This window comes from Onychostruthus taczanowskii, unplaced genomic scaffold (genome assembly GCF_017590055.1).
Source record: "Onychostruthus taczanowskii isolate IOZ18803 unplaced genomic scaffold, ASM1759005v1 scaffold5, whole genome shotgun sequence".
In the NCBI taxonomy this organism is placed as follows: Eukaryota; Metazoa; Chordata; class Aves; order Passeriformes; family Passeridae; genus Onychostruthus; species Onychostruthus taczanowskii.
This window is the reverse complement of record NW_024502568.1, coordinates 15221657-15242699: the sequence shown is the minus strand read 5'-3', so window position 1 is coordinate 15242699 and position 21043 is coordinate 15221657. Positions and strand designations below refer to the sequence as shown.

Here is a 21043-nt window from a genome sequence, read left to right as displayed (position 1 = left end):
CACATGCAGGCGCACTTCAGGGTCATAACTGGGCAGCGAAAATGTCTCTTTTGTCTCTTTTTTTGCTGTAAAAAGCAAAGCAGGGCCTGTGATGAGCTGGGAGCCAGGACTGGAGGGAGGCGGCGGGAGCTGCCTGAAGATCCCAGTCCTGGCTGCCGTCAGGAATGACAGATGGTGTTTGTCAAGAGGATAGAGATTTACCTTCTTATTTTACCATGGAAATACAGCAGCAAGAATGCTACCAACATCCACTATTTTATCCAACAGATTTAAGAAATATATTCCACATTTAAAAAAAAAACCAAAACAACAAAACAACAAAGCCCAACAGGATTCCTGCAGGAAAATAGAGCACCAGATGCAGCTGGAAATCCCAATTAAAAGAAGCAGTTGTGTTTACCAAGAGACAATGTCAGCCATTGCATGTAATTTATTTTCTCATTAAGGAAATGCACTGAGCACATACAGAGATTACATTCAATGCAGATTTATCATTACAGAACCATACGAAGATAAAGATACAATCAATACCTGCTTCCTGTAGCAGAAGAGATTGAAGGAACTGCTTCAAGCTGAGAATGAAATGAAAAATACACCGATTTAAGTGATTTTTATACAGATGAGAGACTGGAGTCCAAATTAACATTCTCAGCCAAGATCTGCTGCATTGTTGCAATCTTTATATTCAACAGCTTTATCAGAGTGGTGCCTAGAGACTAAAAACAGACCGCACTGCCTTGTCTGAGCCCACCTGAACAAAACTCCAGGAGAATCCAGTCAGTCTGAAGCAACAACCTACATGAGATGATGGAAGGATCCACACTGGGGAAAGAGCACAGTAAAACAAGGAGACAGCTCGGCCCCTGTGACAGCTACAAGGGTTGCACTCTGCAGGGAGGGCTCACTCATTGACCTTGCAGCAGCTCTAGAGTTTGCAACCTGAATAAAATTTTGGTCAATGTGAAGAATTCTACTACACACTGCCCAGAACTGATTTTTCAAAGAATTATACTGGAAAAAAAGTCACAACACAAAGCTAGGGGAAAAACTACTTTGCCACATATTTTGTGAGTTCGATAAATGTGGTATCTATACTTTTTCCTACTAGGCAACTAAAACTTGAACTGGAAAGTCCACCTCTACTTCAGTTACACCAGCTGGACTTTCAGGCATTCCTGTGCATGTTGTGTGCCAGGGGTTGGACCAGATTATCACAGCTGGACATTAAAATCTACAATTTCCCCTCATCTGCTTTCCTGGTGCTCTGAGTTTTGGATCAAAGGAGGTAGTGATGCACAGTGCCTTTTACTGTGTGGCCACTTCTGGATCATTTACTTGGTAAAACTACAATGAATGGGTTTATTAAAAATATTGATTTAGTCCCTCTTTACAACTCTAAAGACCTCCAAGTAATTTCATTCACTTTGCAAAATGAAAAGAATACATAAACCACCTCAACTCCATCACATCACTCAAGGGCAAACCTGTATAGATATATACACTCTTACTCTCAAAGACTGCAGTTTAGGGCAGTAGAGAATTATTTACATAACTGAAACCTCAAGAATTATAAACTCAAGTTATAATTTGCCTACAAAACAGGGATTAATCACTTGCTTTTAAAACCAGCAGGGGAGATAGATTGAGCTAATCTTTGGATGGAGTACCAGTTCAAAAACAACTTCCAAACTCTCTTTTCTTCTTCTTCTGACGCTGTGGTAAAATTCTCAAAGGATCAGAAAAGAGAAGACTGGAAGGTGTTTTTTTCCCAAGGAAATACACACAAGCATAGAACCATTGAATGGTTTGGGTTGGAAGGGACCTTAAAGACCATCCAGCCCCCCTGCCAGGAACATATCATATACAACAGAATATCCATGCATTATTCTCTTAATGACCTTCTCTTACCAGTTTGTCTTAATACTAAATCATCTGTATTTCAAGTTTCCTTTTGTCCAGTACACCAATAAGCTCTGAAAGATTAACTTGCTTGCTAGAATTATCAGTCACTTTGTGCTCGAAAATTTTAGCTTGCTTTTGAATATCTGCCAACAGTAAAAAGCATTTGGCAGACATTTGCCCTTTACCTTACTACCAGGTTACCTGCAGCAAAGATTTCTCCTTATCCAAATTGCAGGAAAATGCGGTGTATTCACAGAACAAATCCCTCAGGATAAGCAACAGGGCAGCGTTTCTTACACAGACATCAAGACCTATTTAGCAGATGAAACAATTTTTATCTAAACATCTGTCAGGTCTTCCTACAGCTTTTTTGCCTAGTGAGATAAATGGTACATGGAGCAACGTGATTAGGAAATGTTATCATCCCTTGCTAAGAAGGCAGAGTTGTTGCTTCAGGAGACTCTTTTTTTTCTTCTTCTTCTTTTTCCCCCCTCATGTCAGCTTCAACAAGGGGTGCCAGAGCAGAGTGAGGATGAGGAGGGAGAAGCAGCTGCTGGAGCTGGCGACCCTGGGAGCCGGGCTCCTGGCGTTGCAGTTGTTGGAGTAGCAGCAGTGGACGCTCACCCCCGGCGCCCGCGATCCCTCGCGCCTCGCCCGCTCGCAGAAGGACCTGAACGAGCAGGACTTCATGATGCCACCTGGAACGGAGCCAGCAAGTAATGAACTTTAATTTATTTAAATTTATTTAGTTAATTTTATTAATAGTCATAGTTGTTACTCTGTGTCTGCCTTATCTGCTCGGATTTCTGCACCAAGCCCTGCAAAAATCCTTGTCAATGGTGTTTGTCACTCAAACACAAAAAAAAAGAAATATAAAAAGGCTTAACAGCTAGCCTACAAGCAAAACTAAATTAGTAAAAAATAACAATTAATGATTTTCAAATATATCCACAGCAAAGAAAAAGACAGACATCAGCATAAAAAAACAAATTAAAAAATACATAACTATTATATATAATATAATGTAGTTAATAACTAAATCACACTTTTTTAAGAGTATATAAACTAAAAAACACACTAAATTAAAACTTTTTTCTTCTTAAACCCTAATCACGTGTGTATATGTCACGTCCAACCTAACAATAACATTTGGTGAAGTGAGCCCAGAAGGGCTGCAAATGGCCACCTGCACCCCCAGCACCAGCCTGACCACCCAGCACTGAGCAACAACCTCAGCTTTGGCTGCTCCTCACAAGAAAATGAGTACAGCCACAACAGGGCAGCACACCAACAGCTCCCACTTAAATAACTCTGATTTTTAATCTTGGAGGCAACTGGTGCAGATTAAATACCTTCAGATGTGCCCAAGTGCAGGGGCTCATTAGCATCTCTTCCACCCTAATTTCCAGCTAAGTCACTTAAGCAAAAAGTGGGCAATGCTTAAAATGCTTCTTTCCAGGTTTCCCTGGTGCAGCTCATTGTGGCCCACTGACAAATCATTCCCAGTGGGATTTTGTGCCAACAAAACTAGGATTGAGATTTATTAATGGGGTTTATTTTGAGAGGAGATATTTACTTTTGGTTTTCTCCTTAACTTACTACGCATTCTTCTCTTTCCAACACTGATTATTTCTCTCTTTTATGACAAATGCAGTAAGTCTGACACATTTGTGACACTTACTTGCTTGTCCTCTAATGACTGCACAGGCATCTGCAAGGCCTGGGCACTGCTGACTTCCTTGTCTGTTGCAGTCGTCATCACTAGAGCCTACACAGGTGTAACACTGCAGTGCTTCACCTGGGTGGAGGGAGAAGAGACCACTTAGAATTTACAAGAAGCATTTAAAGTATCAATCTTTCCAGTATGGTTTCGAGCACACAGAAAAAAAATGAAAAAAAAAGCTTTGGAAAATCCGCAGAGTCTGTAAATCTTATTAACGTTTCCTTTTTAAAAATGGGTCAGATACTAATAAAATAAATAATAATAAAAAATCAACCACAGATTATTTAGTTGTTATAATCTGCAATTAAAATAATACAAGAAACATTTGATGTTCTGTAACTGCATCCATATCTTCTTGTAATGTTTTCAGAGCAGAGCCCCCATCATGATATTTCCCCCCCCCAATCATGATCTTTGGTCCACAGTATCATGAAAAAGCACACTGTATACACATTAAATCTTACAGTGATCCAATTTTCCTCTTCTCCTGAAGCATCAATTCAGCTGGAAAGCACAACAGTGTATCTTGAGTTTTGCTCTTGTTTAAACACCACAACCATACCTCAATCCTCTTTCTTTTCCTTGCCACAGACTACACGGTATTTTCAAAGGAAGGCAAGCATGAATTTGAAAGATATTTCAAACACCACACTTGAAGCTTGCAGAGCAGAAATCCCACCCTTGCTATCAGTGGGGACATTTGAATCTGTTAGGACACACATTTAACTTTACAGAGGTGCAGCTCTGTGCTGTTAACCACACACTCAAAATGACCTGAAACCAACCCAACCCAGCAGAGGAGCCCAGAACAGCAAAGAGGCTCAGCCATGCCTGAGGTAGGAAATGCAAATGAAGTAAAAAAAGGAAAGAAAAAGGAGCTGACTTACTTTTGAGGACAAAAAGGGAGCTGATAAGAACCAGGCTGAAGACTGTCCACATCATGGAGATCCAAGAGATGCACCATTAGGCAAAGAAAGCAGTTTGTTTGCTATTAGAGCCTTAATGCTTCTCCTCCATCCCTAATCCTGTGCAGAGGATAACTTACAGGATAAAGAGGTGTTCAAGAGTGCTACTTATGCAGCTTATTCTGGCTGCACCTCTGATCACACCAACCTCATCTCCACCAGCCCTGCAGGCAAATTCTTCCAGGAGCAGGAAATTATTCACCTTTCAGTGCCAGACATGCTTAAAAACCATCCTGCCACCACATGCCCCAGCCTCTGACTCCTCCAGCAGCCTCATTACATTTGCCCATGGGATTTGCTGGATCAGGGTCAGAGCATTAAATATTTTGGAGGATTAAGCCTATGCTTGAGACTTGAGTGGTCCAAATCCAACACATAGACACACATATATATATTTAGAGAGACATTAAGATATAGACCTAGATATGTGCACATAAGCAGCAGACTCTTGTGACCCACAAAGTGTTCCAAGCAGTGACCCATGAAGTGCTCTGTGGAGGAATTAATTCCCAAGAGCATCTGGTGCTGAAATAAGCCAGTGAAGGACACAAAAGAGAGCCATACTTATCTTCAACTTTCAACGAAAAAATTTATTTACAATAGAGAATTTCATTTGTGACATGCATTTTCCTTTTTTTTTTTTTTTTTAGATTTTATTTTACAAATCAGCAAATGCAGATAAAGTTTACATTCCTTAAGGCAAGAGTCCCCATGCAAGTAATACATGTTTATATTAAATCCAAAAGACATCCAACATGGGAACTCATGTACAAAGGGAAGGCTAGGATCAGCAATTTGTATTTTCTTAGAGAACTTGACAATCTCCCTGATACAGGAACTTTGAGATCAACTTGCTATGAATTATACTATGAAAATGCAAACAATAGCAAGAAATTCTGATAGTCATCTTAGTACTGCATACAATTAAATCAACTTTATTTAGAAAGAAAATACAGTAGTGCATACGAAAAAGTGAAAATATAACCTGTCCACATAAATGTATGGACATCAGTGTGCCAATGGTCATATTGCACTCAATATTGAAGTCCAGAAATTTGGTTCAAAGTTAGCTTTTCCCCATTTTGGCAATCAGTTCATCACAAATCTTTGTTAATTCTTCTATTTCTTTATTCTGGAAAATAAAATAAGAAGTATTATGAAGAGGATTGTTGCATTAAGATGAGGGTTTTTTAAAATTTTAATATTATTTAACTAGTAGGAGAGGTGTGGGAAAATTAAATTTTCTCCAATGCTGAGAACAGGAGATCTATACATATAGATATATGTGCATATATAGAAAAACCAAGTGTTCATATTCATAGTACAGCTACATGCACTCAAACAAATGCTTCCTTTCTTCCAGATACAGCTCCTCCAGTTTAAATATATCAAATTTAGCACCAAAGCAGACAGCTTCATAGCAGTCATTCCCAGCACTCCACAATAATACAGAGTGGAAATTTGTTTCTAGGCTGCACTTTTCACTTTTTTTTTCATTATTTTTCACCCTGCCTTGCAGAGCTGCAAGCAAGGACGAGCTGTTCTATGCCAAAGCAAGCTCCCTTGGCTGAGCACGAGAACACAGAGATATAAATAGGCATTTCCTACAGACATTTTGGAATTAGCACTGGAATTACAGCTAGCACTAAAAAGGGAAACAGGACCTGAGAGAAAAACCTGAGAACTGAAGCAAACCAAGGCCTGGGCTGCAGAGGTGCACCCCGAGCTCTGCCCAAGGCTGAGCCAGCCCCAAACCCTTGGGCTCAGATCAAACCTGGGTCCAGCTGGTGCACACAGGGGGTTTTGCCTTAAAATTTGGGGAGTGCTGTTGTCCCCAAGGCCAGTGAGCTGCAGGACAATCCTCAGGCAGAGCTTGGCTCCTGATTTATTTACCTTTTGTTCCAGTGTTCTCTCCAAGGCATCCACTTTAAGCTGCTCCTTCCGAAGGCTGGCCTGGTACGCTGCCTGCTCCTGCTGGGCTTTGCCTCTCACTTGTGCAATTTCAGCATTGGCTCTGCAAAAAACACAGGGTTTGGTCACATCAGGTTCTCCACAGGAAAGGGCAGAGGGTGCTCCAGGGTGGACAGCACTTTAACAAATGGAGGGAGAGGGCAGGGCTGCCTTCTGCACATCTTGGGTATGTTGTGGGACTTGTCCCCCAACACTTTTCACAACTCCCTCTCTTGCTCAGCAGGGGCTGCAGAGTCTTTTCTTACTGTCTGTGTTGCTCCCTTTGTGCTTCTCTCAGACACCTCTGCTGGAGCCACAAATATGACTCAGGTAGAAGTGTTTTATGGCAGTTTCCAAACCTGATCTCCAGTTCAGGGGACTGTACTGTGAGTCCTGAACATGATCCCTAGAAAGGCTTAACTGCTCATTACGTGGAGATCACAAAAAAGAAACTGGCTAATGGCTTCTTTCTTGATTCTCCCATGAAAGTACATTAAACAAACGTAAAGATATTAGCTAAATATAGAAATTTAAGGTGTTCTGTATGGTCAGGAGCTGGAAGAAACACCAGCACGTTGCAGAAATTCTCATTATTGCAGTTCTTTCCAACCTCCATCACAGAGCAGCCTGCACTTTGCATACTGCAGGATCAGTTTGGGATGTGAGGTCCAACCATGGGAAGCCTTCTGCAGCATGAACTCCTGAAAAAATGTGTACAATCCATGCACCAGCCCTGGAAGTGTCCAAGGCCAGGCTGGACAGGGCTTGGAGCAACCTGGTCCAGTGGAAGGTGTCCCTGCCCATGGCAGGGGGTGGAACAAGATGGTTTTAAGATCCCTTCCAACCCAAATCATTCTGTGAATCCATGACTCAATTACCTGTCCAGTTTTTCCTCAGCATGTATTTTGAGTGCCTGATACCTCTGCTCCTCCTTCTTCACTCGTGACAAATATTCCTGTGCGCACTTCTTCAACACTTCTTCATTCTTAAAAAGAGAAGATGACATCAAATTTAATCCAAGAGGCTAAAATGCAGGACAGGCACCTGTTTGTGGGAGTCACACACAGCTGTTTGAAGGGCTGCAGTCCAACACTGACACCCCCTGAAAGAGAATATTGCACAATGCAAAGAGATTTACAATTTTTCTGTTTGCATTTGATAGCTGGCTGCAATCCTTCACCTGAGGACTATGATTTGTCATGCAGAACATCAGAATTAGCTGGAAACACAAGTCCTACCTTCTGTTCAGCAGCACAGCACATTCTGGTCCACAGAATCTGTTCAGCCCTGCTCTTTAAAGGAGATGTTAAGGTGACTCACCTTCCGAAACCCTTCCAGGACTTCCTTCATCTTCTCATATCTCCTGAAAAGATCGGCCAGGGATTTCTCCACTGAGTTCAGATCGGCCAGAGCTTGCTCCTTCTCCACTATGAGCTGCTGAACAGTGTGGTGGGAGACAGATTTCTCTCTTTGTTCATCCTCTGGAAGAAGAGAGGAGTAGAGAAGAGAGAGGTTTTCAGAAGGGTAACAGGAGTCAGTCCACTGAGTTCACTATCTACAGTTTCTACTATAATCTGCCTTACTTGTGTATTAGTAAGTTTACAGGACCCAGAAAAGTCATATTTATATAAAGACACAAGCCTGTTTTGGAAAACAGTTGCTAAATACAGTTATATTTAAATATTTTGATGTTGGGGGAAAATGTGAATGTATCTCTGTACTGATGATTTCTTCACTCTGAACTCGGCTGTTCCCACGAAAAGGCAGGTGCTGGATTTCCCCTGAAGATGCACTAGGGGAAGGAAAGGACATTTATGCACATTCCTAGCACTGGCCACCAGTTATTTGCCATTGTTGATAAATGCCTGTCATCTCCTGGCACCTTCTAATCCTGCACAAACAAGGCACTTTGTTCAGTGGAATGCAATTCTTCCCTTGGAAAAGCAGTGTTTTACCAGCTCTCAGGATTGCTGGAGCAAGTGGCAGAAAGGAAATCTAACAGTAGACAGACTTCCTAAGTGTAAAAAAACTGCAAAAAACATCTGCCAAGCTCCTCCTGTGTACAGTTAAATTTGAGCCAGGGGTGGTGGGAAGAACATAACAGGAATACAAATCCATACAGAGGAGGAATTTTCAAGGGAATTGACCTCATAATAAGTTGGAATATCCACATAACACTGGAAGAAAAGGTCTGGCATTGTCTTCCAAAATGCTGCATTGTTCCTTCACCTCCTGAACTATGATTCTTGTGCCCATGTTTTAAGGGCTACTTTGAATGATACTGAAAGGAAAATCCACCCACAAAACACAGCAGTTTTACATAACCATTTTCCTTGGTTTATGATAGAAACTAAAATAAGGTAAAAAGTTCTCCTGTGGAAAAAACATGGGACATTTCACAATGTACAACTTTTCATCTGGACCTTTATATTTGGAAACATAAAGAACTAAACAAGTTTGGGTTTTTTATTTGAATAGAAGATTTCATCTGAATTATTCATAGTGTTGGTCAGCTCCAAAATGCCAAAGCTGATACTGTCAATTCCCAAACTGAGATTAATCTCTTCCTTTTGCATATTCCATCCAAAAAATACATATTTTTGTTGGGCTGACCAAGGCCAGAGCAGAGATGATGACATGCTGTGCATCAGCTCCAGGGCTCCTCTGCTCACCCCTGACAGTGGCAGAGCCTGACCACAGCTTATTTTGCTCTGTGTGACACAGAAGATGAAGGTTCTCAGGAGCTGCTTTTAACACCTTTATTTTACTGGTGAACAAACACCTTTGACATGGCAGAGAAGCCCAGCTGTGTAATACAACATCACTTGGATATATTTAACACTTTATTAAAAATAAACATTTTTTTCTGTTTTGCTTTCTTAGAGACACCCTGTATTCTTCTACAATGTCAAAATTAATGTGCTCTCAATTAAAACAAAAAAAAATTGTTGTCTTTTGTTTTTTCTAAAGCTCAGAGGTTGTCTCCTTATGTTCCAGCACTGGATTTGTTTAATGGTGCTGGAGATTACACCCTGCCTAGATAATTCCAAACCCTTTCCTGGCAGGATCCTGTCCTCTGGCAACACTTCTGTCACTGCAGCTCCAGGCAGGGCAAGAGATCCATTTGCATCCTCATCCAAAATATATTAATGTATTTAATATCACATCCCTACTTTTTGTGAGACTGTTGTCTGAGGTACTTTAGCCACTTCCTTACTTGTTTCGAGGGTGATCAGGAAGTTAATAATTCACATCACACTGCCTCACAAATACTGAGCTCCTCCTCTTCCTCCCAGCACTTCATGGGCCCTCCTCTCTCCTCGGCTGGATCAGCTCCTCCAACACTCAACCCCCAGCACCATTTAAACTCATGGGAAACTGGGACAACAGTTACAGAATCACAGAATGGTTTGGGTTGGAAGGTACCTTAAGGCTCATTAAATTCCACCCCCCTGCCATGGGCAGGGACACCTCCCACTAGACCAGGCTGCTCCAAGGCCTGTCCAAGTGATGCTCCCAAACCAAAGTGCTTAAATACAAGAAAAGGCAGAAACTTGGCTTGAGGGGGACTAGGGTTTTATGTGATATTTTCATAAAATCACTGAATGGTTTGGGTTGGAAAGGACCTTCTATTTTCTAAGACTATGATTTAGTTTCAATAAAATGTGCTGGTAATCGTCTGCCAGTCAAATCTTAGATAAGCGGCTACACATCCTTAATTCTAAATATGTTTATGAGGTTATGTGATCAAAATATTTGAATTAAATGACTTCCACATCTGCAACACACCCTGCCCAGGGCTCACCAACAATCACAGCAGTATGCTCAGGACTAACACTATCCAAATTGACAGAACCAGAGCAGCACCAAGGCAGATCCGCTTTCAGGCTCAGCTCACTACTACTCACACGACTTAATGGGAATGCAGCAAACAGAGAACAAAAGCAAAAGAAACTAAAGATGCAAAATGCTGGTGTGAAAGTTGGTGAAAAGCTTTACTTACCAGGCTTGCCTGTTTTGTTTTTGCAAGCAAATAGCAAGAAGCAACGAAAACGGAAGCAAAATAGAAAAATCGGGAATTGTTAGGAAAGCAGCAAATAAGTAATGCAACAACCTGTAATGCACAAAGCATAACAACTGTTTGTTTTTCACAAGGAGAATCTCATCATGTATTCAAAGGTAAAGAAATAAAAAATCTCATCATGTAAATTCATCATGTATTCAAATGTAAAAATAAGGATACATTTTTAACAGGAAAAAAACCCCCAAAAAAAACCCAACAAACCAATATTAGCAACCTGTCAGTGAAAAGGAATTGGGGTGGGGATTTTGGCTTTGAGCCAGGTGTGTGGAAGGTGCAGGGAACACTGGGGTCACCCAGGCTCTGCTCCCTGGCTGTCAGAGCAAACATGGGCAGCAAGCACAAAGCACAGCCTGGAAAGCCTGGTCTTTCCACTCCCCCACTCCTCAGAGTAAACTGAAATGTGTTAGTGGTTGAGGCAAGTGTAGGACAAAAAAGGGAAAAAAAGATAAAAGCACGAGTAGAAAAATATAGCAAGTGACACTAAACAGGGATCTCCACACTGGCAGCTTGCACAGTGTGGCATGAAGTAATCACAGCAACTAAGCTGGGTAATTTTGGGTTCCATATATATATGACAGCAAATACTGAACCTTCCACAGCTCTTAGAATCAAAAGCAATTGCAGTTTGCAATGCACATTTTTCAGTGCCTTTAGAAGCAAACATAGGCAGCCATATATTGTTAATATGAGATATTTTCAGTATTCATGATGCACACACCAGCTTACAAAAAGCTCAGCAGGACCTATCAACCTCACTGAATATTCATCAAAGGGATTGGTGAAATTGGTTTATGTGCAGTGCCCTTCTAACGGGGCTGCATAAATAGTTCAGAAGGGTTAAATGATGAACAGAAACAGCACAGGCATTTCTTTTGTTAAGATGCATATTCTGCTTTAGCGCTGAGGCATCACTGGGGTAACAGGTCACTGAAGTACATGCAAATAACAAACACACATTTTCCTTCACACTGGCATTCTGATGAGCGAATTCTTTAATCCGAAGGGACAGCAATTTACAAGAAATGGCATGACAATGTGGGACAATTAGATAAAAAAGTTACATTAAATGCAGGGAGAAGCCTCACATTTAACGTATTACCATGCTGTAGGATTTGCATACTGCTCTAATTAACACAGAAAGGATGTTCTCTGTGTTGCTGTTCTTGGTTCGGTTCCTTTGCAAACAGACAGCAAATTAAATTACTTATAGCTATAGCCCTTAAAAACTCACCACAGAACAGCTGAGAGGCTCTGATACTCTGAATCTGAAGTTTAAAGATCTATTTACTTGTAGTCAATGACCAAATACTTATTGAACCTTCATTTCTTTGCAACAAGAGGAAGTGGCAATGGTGGAATGTACCATGTACACCAAGGCTGTGCCTCTGCCTCAGGATTCCTATTCTGTATCTTACTGTTGCACTGCAGTCTCAAAATCTGGTTTTTTAAAATCTGTTTCTCAAAAATAGAAATTGTATTTATCTGTTGTTAACTGTATGCATAGCTTGGGGAAAAAAGGACAGGTCCTTTGTGTGTCTGTAGGACTGGCCAGGTTCAGGGTGGAAGCCACAGCAGGGTATGTAAACCAAAATGAAATAAGTTCTTTGCATACTCTGGTCACTCCTGCTTGAACACTTGCATGATGACAATGACACACACCATGTCAGAAGGCAGCACACTGGCTCAGTTGTACATACAAAAGGCAGTGGAGGCATAACACCAGAGAGAATGAAGCCTGGCATATTGCTAGTGTTTATTATTCATTATCATATATATTTCATTGACTTATTTATTATAGTTGTCATTCTCATAAAATGTATTTTCAAGTCCATTTTACCCTTCACTTGAAAGAAGGTTGGGATGTCTCCCAGTGGCCAAGAAATCCAGGAAGGCAGCAAAAGCACCAGACACTGGTGCTCTTCTGAGCAACTCTGGCCTTGGAGATCCCAAAATTCCACTGAGCCTTTTGCCTTTCTGGGAAACAGCTGGAGCTGAAGCAGTACAAGGAGCACAAGCCACTGGTGCTTTCTATAGCCAGACTAATAAAAAGAGCTTTAGAAATCTTACAGGAGGCTTTAAAATCACATCCCAGGGGCCAGACCTCACGTGCTGAGGAAACACATGAACCCTGCAACCTTTGGGTTTGAAGTGCTACTGAGGGTAGAGGTTTTTATCTGTGGGACATGCTGCTAGCAAAGGTGTTTTTTAATTACTGAGAGGCAAAACTTATCACAATTTAGACATGAAAGGAGACTCCTGTGTCAGTAAGTAACTGGTGGGGTGGATTGGGCACTTGCAAGATCCCAGCTGGGATTGGAGTTAATCTGGTTTTGGTCTGATCGATGCATTTAGCACAGATAATCCCTGTTGTTGTGAAGAGCTAACTTTGGTATCTGCCTTTAAACAGCTGTGAGCTGATGCCTAAGGGGTTTTTAGGTCACTGAAAGTCCTGGAGAAACCCATGAATTTGAACCTGTTTCCTATGGGCCAGTTTGCTGTGCTGCAGAAGGGAAAGCCCTGAGCTTTCTGTGTTACCTGAACTGCCCTGGGGCTGCTGGCTGTGAGAGGAGGCCCTGACTTTTCCTTTTCTGGTGTCCTCAGATGCATTCACAATTCCCTGGAGCATCAGCAGATGCAGCCAGCATCAAAATGAAGCCCACAGATTTCAACCAGGGAGCATCTTTCACAGCAGGAACACCTACCTATCATCTGAGCAATCGTCTTCTCATATTCCGAAACTATTTTTCTGTAAGAGGGGAAAACAAAAAAATAAAAACATTTGGCAAACAACATCATTACTCATGCTTACGTAGCAAGTAACACTAACAGAAACTGAACTGTGGTGCTTTTAAGAGATACAGAACCCCATCACACTTTTGTATGTTCTTTATTGCCCAAATAACAAATAAAACTGACAATTTTAACACTGCACCTGGTGTTTAACTCTCCATGGAAATCAGTAAAGGTGAGGGGAGCAAGAAGAGACTGCTTTGAAACAGATTCTGGTTTTTGCAACATCACCTGGCATGATTATAAACACAATCACACTGGTCTAACTCAAGAATTGCAAAGAGCCTGATTTTTCCATTACTTTCTTCTCTCTTCTCCGAATTTGTGTTGGTTTGTTTTTAATATAAACTTCAAGTAAACTTATAATTGGTAGCAAGTAAACCTAACAGTAGTGTTGGCTATCATCCAAAATGTATCTCATCATCTAAATTAATCTTCTCATGATTAAATGATTCACTACCACTTAAAAGAGCAAGATCAAAATATTCAACTATATAGCACAAAATCCATCATGTTCCATTTCCCAAATCTGTTTTTGAAGCAGAGGTGGCAAAATTCTACTTTTAAGACTGTTTTATTTCGTATACTCACGGTAGGCTTTGAATTTCCTTCTTGAAGAGAGGTTAGCCAAAATAAGCAGATTAAATGTGATTTAGAAAGATGATCCATCCCTTCCCAGAGCCAAATAAAGCTAATGAAATGAGACTAGCTTGATCTGTGCTTTGATTCATGAGCCACGCAGGACCGTCTACAAAAAACAAAATTACCCCACACTTCATCTGAAGTGGATATTCCAAACAGCTCACTGGAGTTGGAATACACCTCTTTTGAAACTCACTTTCACTTGCTCCATTTTCAGAGCTCTGCTGCAGTTGGTGAAGTTACAGAAAGGATATGGGAATAAAAGTCAGCAAAGGAGAAACAGAGCTCCCAGAAAACTACTACAGTAACTCCAGAACTGCCTCAAATCTGAATCACAGACAGAGCCCAGAGCCCTGAGATGGCCACCTGGCCCTAAAGTCAGCAGCATCTCCCCTGCCCTGGTCCTGCAGAGCACTCAGAGAGCAGGGGCTCCAAACCCAGCACTGGGATTTTTCCTTTCAACCATAAACGACACTTTGGAGAGCAAAGATAACAGCGAGGATTTTGCCCTAAAAGGAAGGGTTTGGTTTAATGTCCAAAGCAAGATTACCTCAAAAGCCTGCTGTAAGCAATGAGGATTTTAAAGCTTTGTCATGTCCTTGTGACACAAGGCACCTTGGGGAAGTTTTATCATCCCAAAAGAGGAAGCCAAGGACTCAGGGTACTCAGGGTAAGGAACACAACATTACAACACTGCAGCACTTCCCAGGAAGGATTTGCTCCAGATTCATGTCAAAGGCCTCTTTCAGTCCAGCAGCCTAAATAATGGTCATTACAGCTGGGGAACCAAAGGATGCTGCCACATCATCCCTCTTTGAAAGGGCACATCTTAACCCCAGGCTGACACATTACATAGGCTTAAATGTTGCTAGCTGAGACACTCAGACTCTTCCCTAACTGCACATTTTTAAGGCATACAAACACCAGAATCCAAGGTCTCAGAGGTCATCTGCTTGACTCCCCTTACAGAGTCATATCAATCAGACCTCCAAATAACCATAATTAAGTATTTCTTGCCTGCCTCTGGTTAGACTCTTGGATTATGGTACAGCCCACTGTGGTTCAGCTCTTTGATAGCTACTGCATTATTAAACCTCTCATTCTGGCTTCTGTTCTCTGGAGTGGAATTTCCTCCAACTGATCTTTTCCTGGTAATTTAGATGAATTCAGGATGTTCCAGCTACACTATGCAGGGCATGGGTACAGGAGCATTGCTTCTCCTTCTCTGGGAAGTGATGCTTTTGTGCTTCCAACTCTAAATAATCCCTTCACTCCCTGCTTATCATTATGTCATATTCTCATTGCTGCATCTCTAATTTACCACACAGGGACTGCTTGAACATTTAAACTTCCAAGAGAAATCTTGCTTGGTGCACGTATGCATATTTATCACTTTGTGACAATATTAGCCAGATTTTTTCCTTTCATCCACGCGTTCCAGGCATGTGCCTGTGGGAAATCTGGCTTGGTTATTGTGGGTTTTTTTTTCAAATCAGGTTTGTTGTTTTTTTTATGGAGGGTGGAGACACACACAAGGAAATTACTGTGTGGAAGATGAAGGTGCAGAACCACGGTGTGCCAGCTGCTCTGTGTCACCCCTGGCTCTCCTTCCATGAGGGAAAAGGCTGGCAGTGCCCACTGGCAGCCAGCAGACACGTGCACCCCTACACAGAACAGACCAAACACCACACTTGAGTGTGAGCTGCACACTGAGACATTCCTCACAATCCCTCATTTTGTTCCCTCCTTGCTTGGCTCCCTGGGTTTGACTGCTCACAGCCACTCCGTTCTGTTGCTCCTCATTAAGCATTTCAGGGTGATGCCAGGGCTTTGTTCCCCATCCCAGCCGAGCACAAGGGAGGTGAGAGAACTCAGCTGGGCACTGGGAGGTGGCAAAAAAGAAATAAAGAGGCTGCCCTTGCCTTTTGCAGATGCTTCTCTTAAGATGCTTTGGCTCAAAGCCCCGTGCTGCTGCTATTCCAATCTGCCATGTGCAATTCCTGGCATCCATGCAAGCGTTTGTGGAGCTCTGCACTGCAGCTCCCTTCTACTCTCCCTCCCTAAGCACAGTTTTCCTGGATACAAGCAATTGCTTATGTAGGTCATCACTAGATACAGAGTTTAGCTGTAAATCACTGAAACTCCTCATTTTGGGAAGAGGCTGGTGCTAGAACAGAAGGGATTTTAAAGAAAATTCAGTCTCAGAAGTGACTGTAAATTACTACTTAAAGGAGGGATGCTAAAATAATGTGACAGTTTCCTTTTCTTTATGAGTTAAGAGGGGGACCATTTTTTCAAGATAGAAAATAATTAACTTTAAAGACTCCATGAAATATTTTATACACTCTTTTGCAATTGATGGCTTTCTCAGATTCAGATCAATGAGCAAGCCAAGCCCACTGCTTTGTCCTCTTTATGGCCCTACCAACCGGAAAAAAAAAAAAAAAAAAAAAAAAAAAAAGCAAAGCTGAAAGGTTGAAAGGTTTTTCAACTGACTGAATGGAAGGCATCAGTGCTTCTTTGAGCAGCACTGCTCACATCATCCTCTACAGGGATTTATTTGTCATCCTTGCAAGTGGTAGGACCTGGGCTGGAAAGGAAGGTCAAAACCATGTTCCAGAGTACAGATATTTAATGTAACATAGGAAGGTTGGCACAGAAATAGAACAAATACAACCAGAACAAACTGAAAAGCTCTGGGTCCTTCTGTCAGCTCTCAAAGGGAACAAGAGAGCAAAAGCCAAGAGAACTATTGCTTAACTAAAGTCAACCTTAGTGTGTGCAGCAATTAAAAAATCATCTTAGTTCAAAGAAAAGGGTGTAGAATCTTCCTGAAAGCCAACATTGATAGTCCAGAATTTCTTTGCAAGAAATGCTTTCCTACTGACACTGGTTTGATTTCTATTGTTGAACAACCTTACAATGATGTCCTGGAGGCAGCCTGTACTACTGCAGACCTGCATGTTCTTTCCTACATTCCTTCCTTTTTGCAAGCAGAACTGAAGTGAATTTAATGTGCATTTAAGGTGCACCCCCCTGCCAGCTCTGCAGGCCACTCATCCAGTCTGCAACAGGAACTGCACTATGCAATCCTAGTGAGAATTCACACACAAACCAGAGGAAATCCTTCCCTGACATCAACCTGGAGTAAAACCTCCCTTATCCCTGTATTCTGAGGGTGTGAATGACATCAGCAACACAGAAGTTTTCAATGATTACTCTGAACAGTGGTGCCCACCATAAAGTATCAGTTCATCATCAGTGCAAAGCCTTAAGTTAAAAATGATGAAGAAAATTCAGCAAAGCAAAACAATTGTATGAGCATGGTACTCTGTTGTCAAGCTGAGATGAGGATCTCTGACACAGTGATCAAGATAATAACCCACCTCATTTCCATCACTTCCCTTCTGCTTTCTTCATATTTCTCTTTCCACTCAGATACTTCCCTTTCCTTGGCCACAATCTGAAACAGAAAACACAGGGGAAAACCCCACTGGATTACACTCATTTTTTCATAGCTATTGCTAGCCACACTAATATGATGCAATAGCTTTGTAAAATACATAATTTTATTCCTATTTCAAGCAGCTTACCATTTTTATATAATTACATAGCCATGGCAAGATGCACAGCGTACACCTGAGGTTTAAAACCGTACAGATTTATTTTTATATCATATCTGCTTTTCCCATCTGTAAAACAAGTAAAACTTGTGTCGCCCTGATTTTGTAAGACTTTGTTAAGCCTTCTGATGTTTACATTCTTTCAACAAACTTTCTCACACACAGTTCTGTAAATAACCTATGTTTTGCATTCTTTCATGGAAGTGGAGAGAATTGATAGACCCTTGGTCTGTCCAGTGGCATTGGAGAGGTGGCACTGTCACCCTCCAATCCACTGTCACCTTTAGAAAACTATAAATGTTAGAGTCAGAAAATAAAGTTCTTCTTCTTTTTTGTTCCCCTCGAGAGCAGCAGTGTCTGTGTCATCATTTTGTGCCTTATCACAACAAACTTGCACCTTTCGCTTTAGCGTGGCTGAGGATGGTTTCAAGAACGGAACAAGTGATCACAACACACAACATTTGGGAGACAACAGGCAAGAAGGGAACAACAAGGGGCAGGTTTTTCCTTCCCCAGGTTGTGGAAGCAGTTACCTCTGCTCTGGCCAGCCGCAGTGTAGAGTCCAGGTCCTGCTGGGGGTAGAGCAGAGCCGTGGTGCTTTCTGCATCTGAGGTGCCGATGCGGGAGTACAGAGCACTTTTGGAGATGGAAACATCTGCTGGGATAGCAGGTTCTCTCTGTGTGGGTTTTTAAATACAAAGAAACGAACCAGTAAATAGGTGTTTACCTCATGGGTTTTCTGGGTGTGGTTGGTGCTAGGGCTAGAGTTCTGTGCACCTCCAAATTACAACACAGACAAGGAGCTCTGAATTCAGCAATCATAAAATATACATTTAGGATCCATAAGAAGTACCAGGAGAGTCATATTACCTTTGCAGAGAGAAAATAAAGACAGCACTTTGCTATTAATATTTTAAAGACTTATCTTAGAAAATGTACTGCTTTTCACCACAACATCCACAAGAAATGCACATCAGCAGGAAGAATCAGATTTGAAGGCAGAAAGCTTGTTAAGGGGAATTCTGCTTCCATAAAAATAAATCAAGAAACCAGAAGCAAGAGGACAGCTCACTTTCTTAGGTCTGGCCTGTCAATACATGGTATCTATCATAAAAATACCACATATAAGAAGTGCAACTATGCAGGTGACACTGCTGCCCCACTGGTGTCCAGCATGCGATTAGTCAGTTAAATGAGGCTTTTTTTGCAGCTGTCAATTTTGCTCATGTCAGCAGCCCAGATTAAATGAGGGAGAGCAGCATGTGAAATGAGGAGAGCAAAGAACAGGAACGTGACACTGAGATGCAGGAGACGTCTCACAAACAACTCGCAATGCTAACAACCCAAGCTACAGCACATTAAAACTGAGGAGACTACAAAGGATAGTCCACAGAACCCAGAATGGTTTGGGATGGAAAAGACCTTAAATCCCATCCAGTGCCACCCCTGCCATGGCAGGGACACCTTCCACTGTCCCAGGCTGCTCCAAGCCCTGTCCAGCCTGGCCATGGGCACTGCCAGGGATCCAGGGGCAGCCCCAGCTGCTCTGGGCACTCCCAAGCCCCCACCACAAGGGCTGGACCACGAGTGGGGAGGAAAGTCAGGTTGATCAATGCCTTTTTCCATCCACTGATGGAAATGGATATTCAAATCCTGTCTTCCTGGTGTAGCATTTCCTTGCTGCTGAAAAGGGGATAATGTATTTTTCCAGTTTACCTGTTAATTTGTGCATAAAACAACGTATTCTGTTCCTTCAAGTTCACTAATGCTGTAGCTAAGTCTTTAGGCTTTGTCTGCAGTAATTACTGCCTTTTTCCATCCACTGATGGAAATGGATATTCAAATCCTGTCTTCCTGGTGTAGCATTTCCTTGCTGCTGAAAAGGGGATAATGTATTTTTCCAGTTTACCTGTTAATTTGTGCATAAAACAACGTATTCTGTTCCTTCAAGTTCACTAATGCTGTAGGCTGTAATGTCTTTAGGCTTTGTCTGCAATAATTATGAGTAGTAATCAAGAGTATTTAAATTATTTTTTTACATAAAAGAGAAAATAATTATTTTCTTCTATTTTGTTGCAAAAGAGGGTGGTGTGGTGTTGTTTTGTTTGTATTTTTTAAAGAAAATTGCAGAGTCATGCTCTAGTGACTGAAGCACAGGAGTGTGAAAGGAGTAGATAATGTCTGGATCAAGGTTCAGTCCTCATTAATTTCAACATCACATATTCTTGTCTCAACACTGGTAAAGGAAATTTTGCCAGATGCTATTCCATAAAACATTCACTTCCTCAGAGTTCTTCTGACACTTCCCAGCATCACAGAAAGCATCCAAACCCAATGTTAATTTTGTTGTAATCCCCTGTGAGTTCTTGTATCACACCTGACTGAAGAAGCTGTATAAAAATTGTACACAATGCACACAGGACCTGTGTGCATTGTCTGGATTCTGTAAAGAACATGAAGAAACACTAACAACATTAAAAGACTATGCAAGAAAATTTAATTAGAACAAGAATAACCTAAACAGTACTTACAGAACACCTCACTGCATCTTCATTTACAGGAGGCTCTCACTAATTTGCTTGGTATTTTTTGTTTTTACACCTAGGAGTCAATTGACTCTTCTAGGATTTATGGAGCAGGCTATCCTTTCTCTGGTTTTGCTACCTTTAACATGAACACCCAAAACAATGATCAGTTCCAGCAGAATTAAGAGCTCAAACTCAGTGGATTTTCCTACCAGATGAAAAACCATTCCAAGATCTGTCAAAACTGCATAGCCTGTGCTCTAAAAGCATCTCCCAGTGTAAAACAACATTTTGTTAGGAAAAAAATCCACCTGGGATACAAGCTCAGACACCTCTGTAAATGCATAAATACAAAAAAGAAAGGTTCTTTACTCCCTCCTTAATCACAAAGTAGGAATAACTGAGAGATAAAAAAGAGCCATTAGATCATCAAAGCTGTCCTCTAAAGAAAGGCCACCCCTCAGATCGATCTGTTGAACTGCATCTGTCACATTTCAAAAGCCTCCTGCAGCTTAATTTGCTGGATCTCATAAAGAGATTGATGGAAAATATTCATTGTGCCAAGAAGAAACAGAAACATTTTTCAAGCTTGTATAAAAACACGTCAAAGTAACTGCTGGGAGGATGACAATTTTTAAAGAAAAAGATATTTAGAGCCTTTAATATGTACTTATAGGTATTTTTATATAGTGCACAACAGATCATTAATACAGTTATGTTTTCTCTAGCTCTCTTTGCATTTGAGGAAATTGCACAAAACAATAGCAATAATGACATGCAGAACAGCTTAAAATTTCCAAAAATGACCATAAAAACACTTGAAATTTAACTACTGATCA

General features: G+C 41.3%; 2 protein-coding genes across 9 annotated transcripts in view; both read right to left on the bottom strand.

Moving 5' to 3' along the window:
• Positions 1-395: 395 nt before the first annotated feature.
• Positions 396-4588, bottom strand: LOC121341813 (CD59 glycoprotein-like). The gene is made up of 3 exons (XM_041415658.1): positions 4513-4588; positions 3584-3700; positions 396-2600 (listed from the first exon to the last, which is right to left on the bottom strand). The coding sequence occupies exons 1-3, from the start codon at positions 4565-4567 to the stop codon at positions 2395-2397; spliced, it is 378 nt and encodes a 125-aa protein (XP_041271592.1). The 5' UTR covers positions 4568-4588; the 3' UTR covers positions 396-2394.
• Positions 4589-5162: 574 nt separating this feature from the next.
• TACC2 (transforming acidic coiled-coil containing protein 2) overlaps positions 5163-21043 on the bottom strand; it is a 130179-nt gene continuing 114298 nt past the window's right edge. For all 8 annotated transcript variants that reach the window (XM_041415628.1, XM_041415632.1, XM_041415633.1 and 5 more), the window contains 7 exons: positions 18213-18356; positions 17443-17519; positions 13327-13370; positions 7861-8021; positions 7419-7525; positions 6484-6604; positions 5163-5722 (listed from right to left, as the gene is read on the bottom strand). In XM_041415628.1, coding sequence (XP_041271562.1) covers positions 5657-5722; positions 6484-6604; positions 7419-7525; positions 7861-8021; positions 13327-13370; positions 17443-17519; positions 18213-18356 — 720 coding nt within the window. In that variant the 3' untranslated portion in view covers positions 5163-5656. The remainder of the gene's footprint in view (positions 5723-6483; positions 6605-7418; positions 7526-7860; positions 8022-13326; positions 13371-17442; positions 17520-18212; positions 18357-21043) is intronic.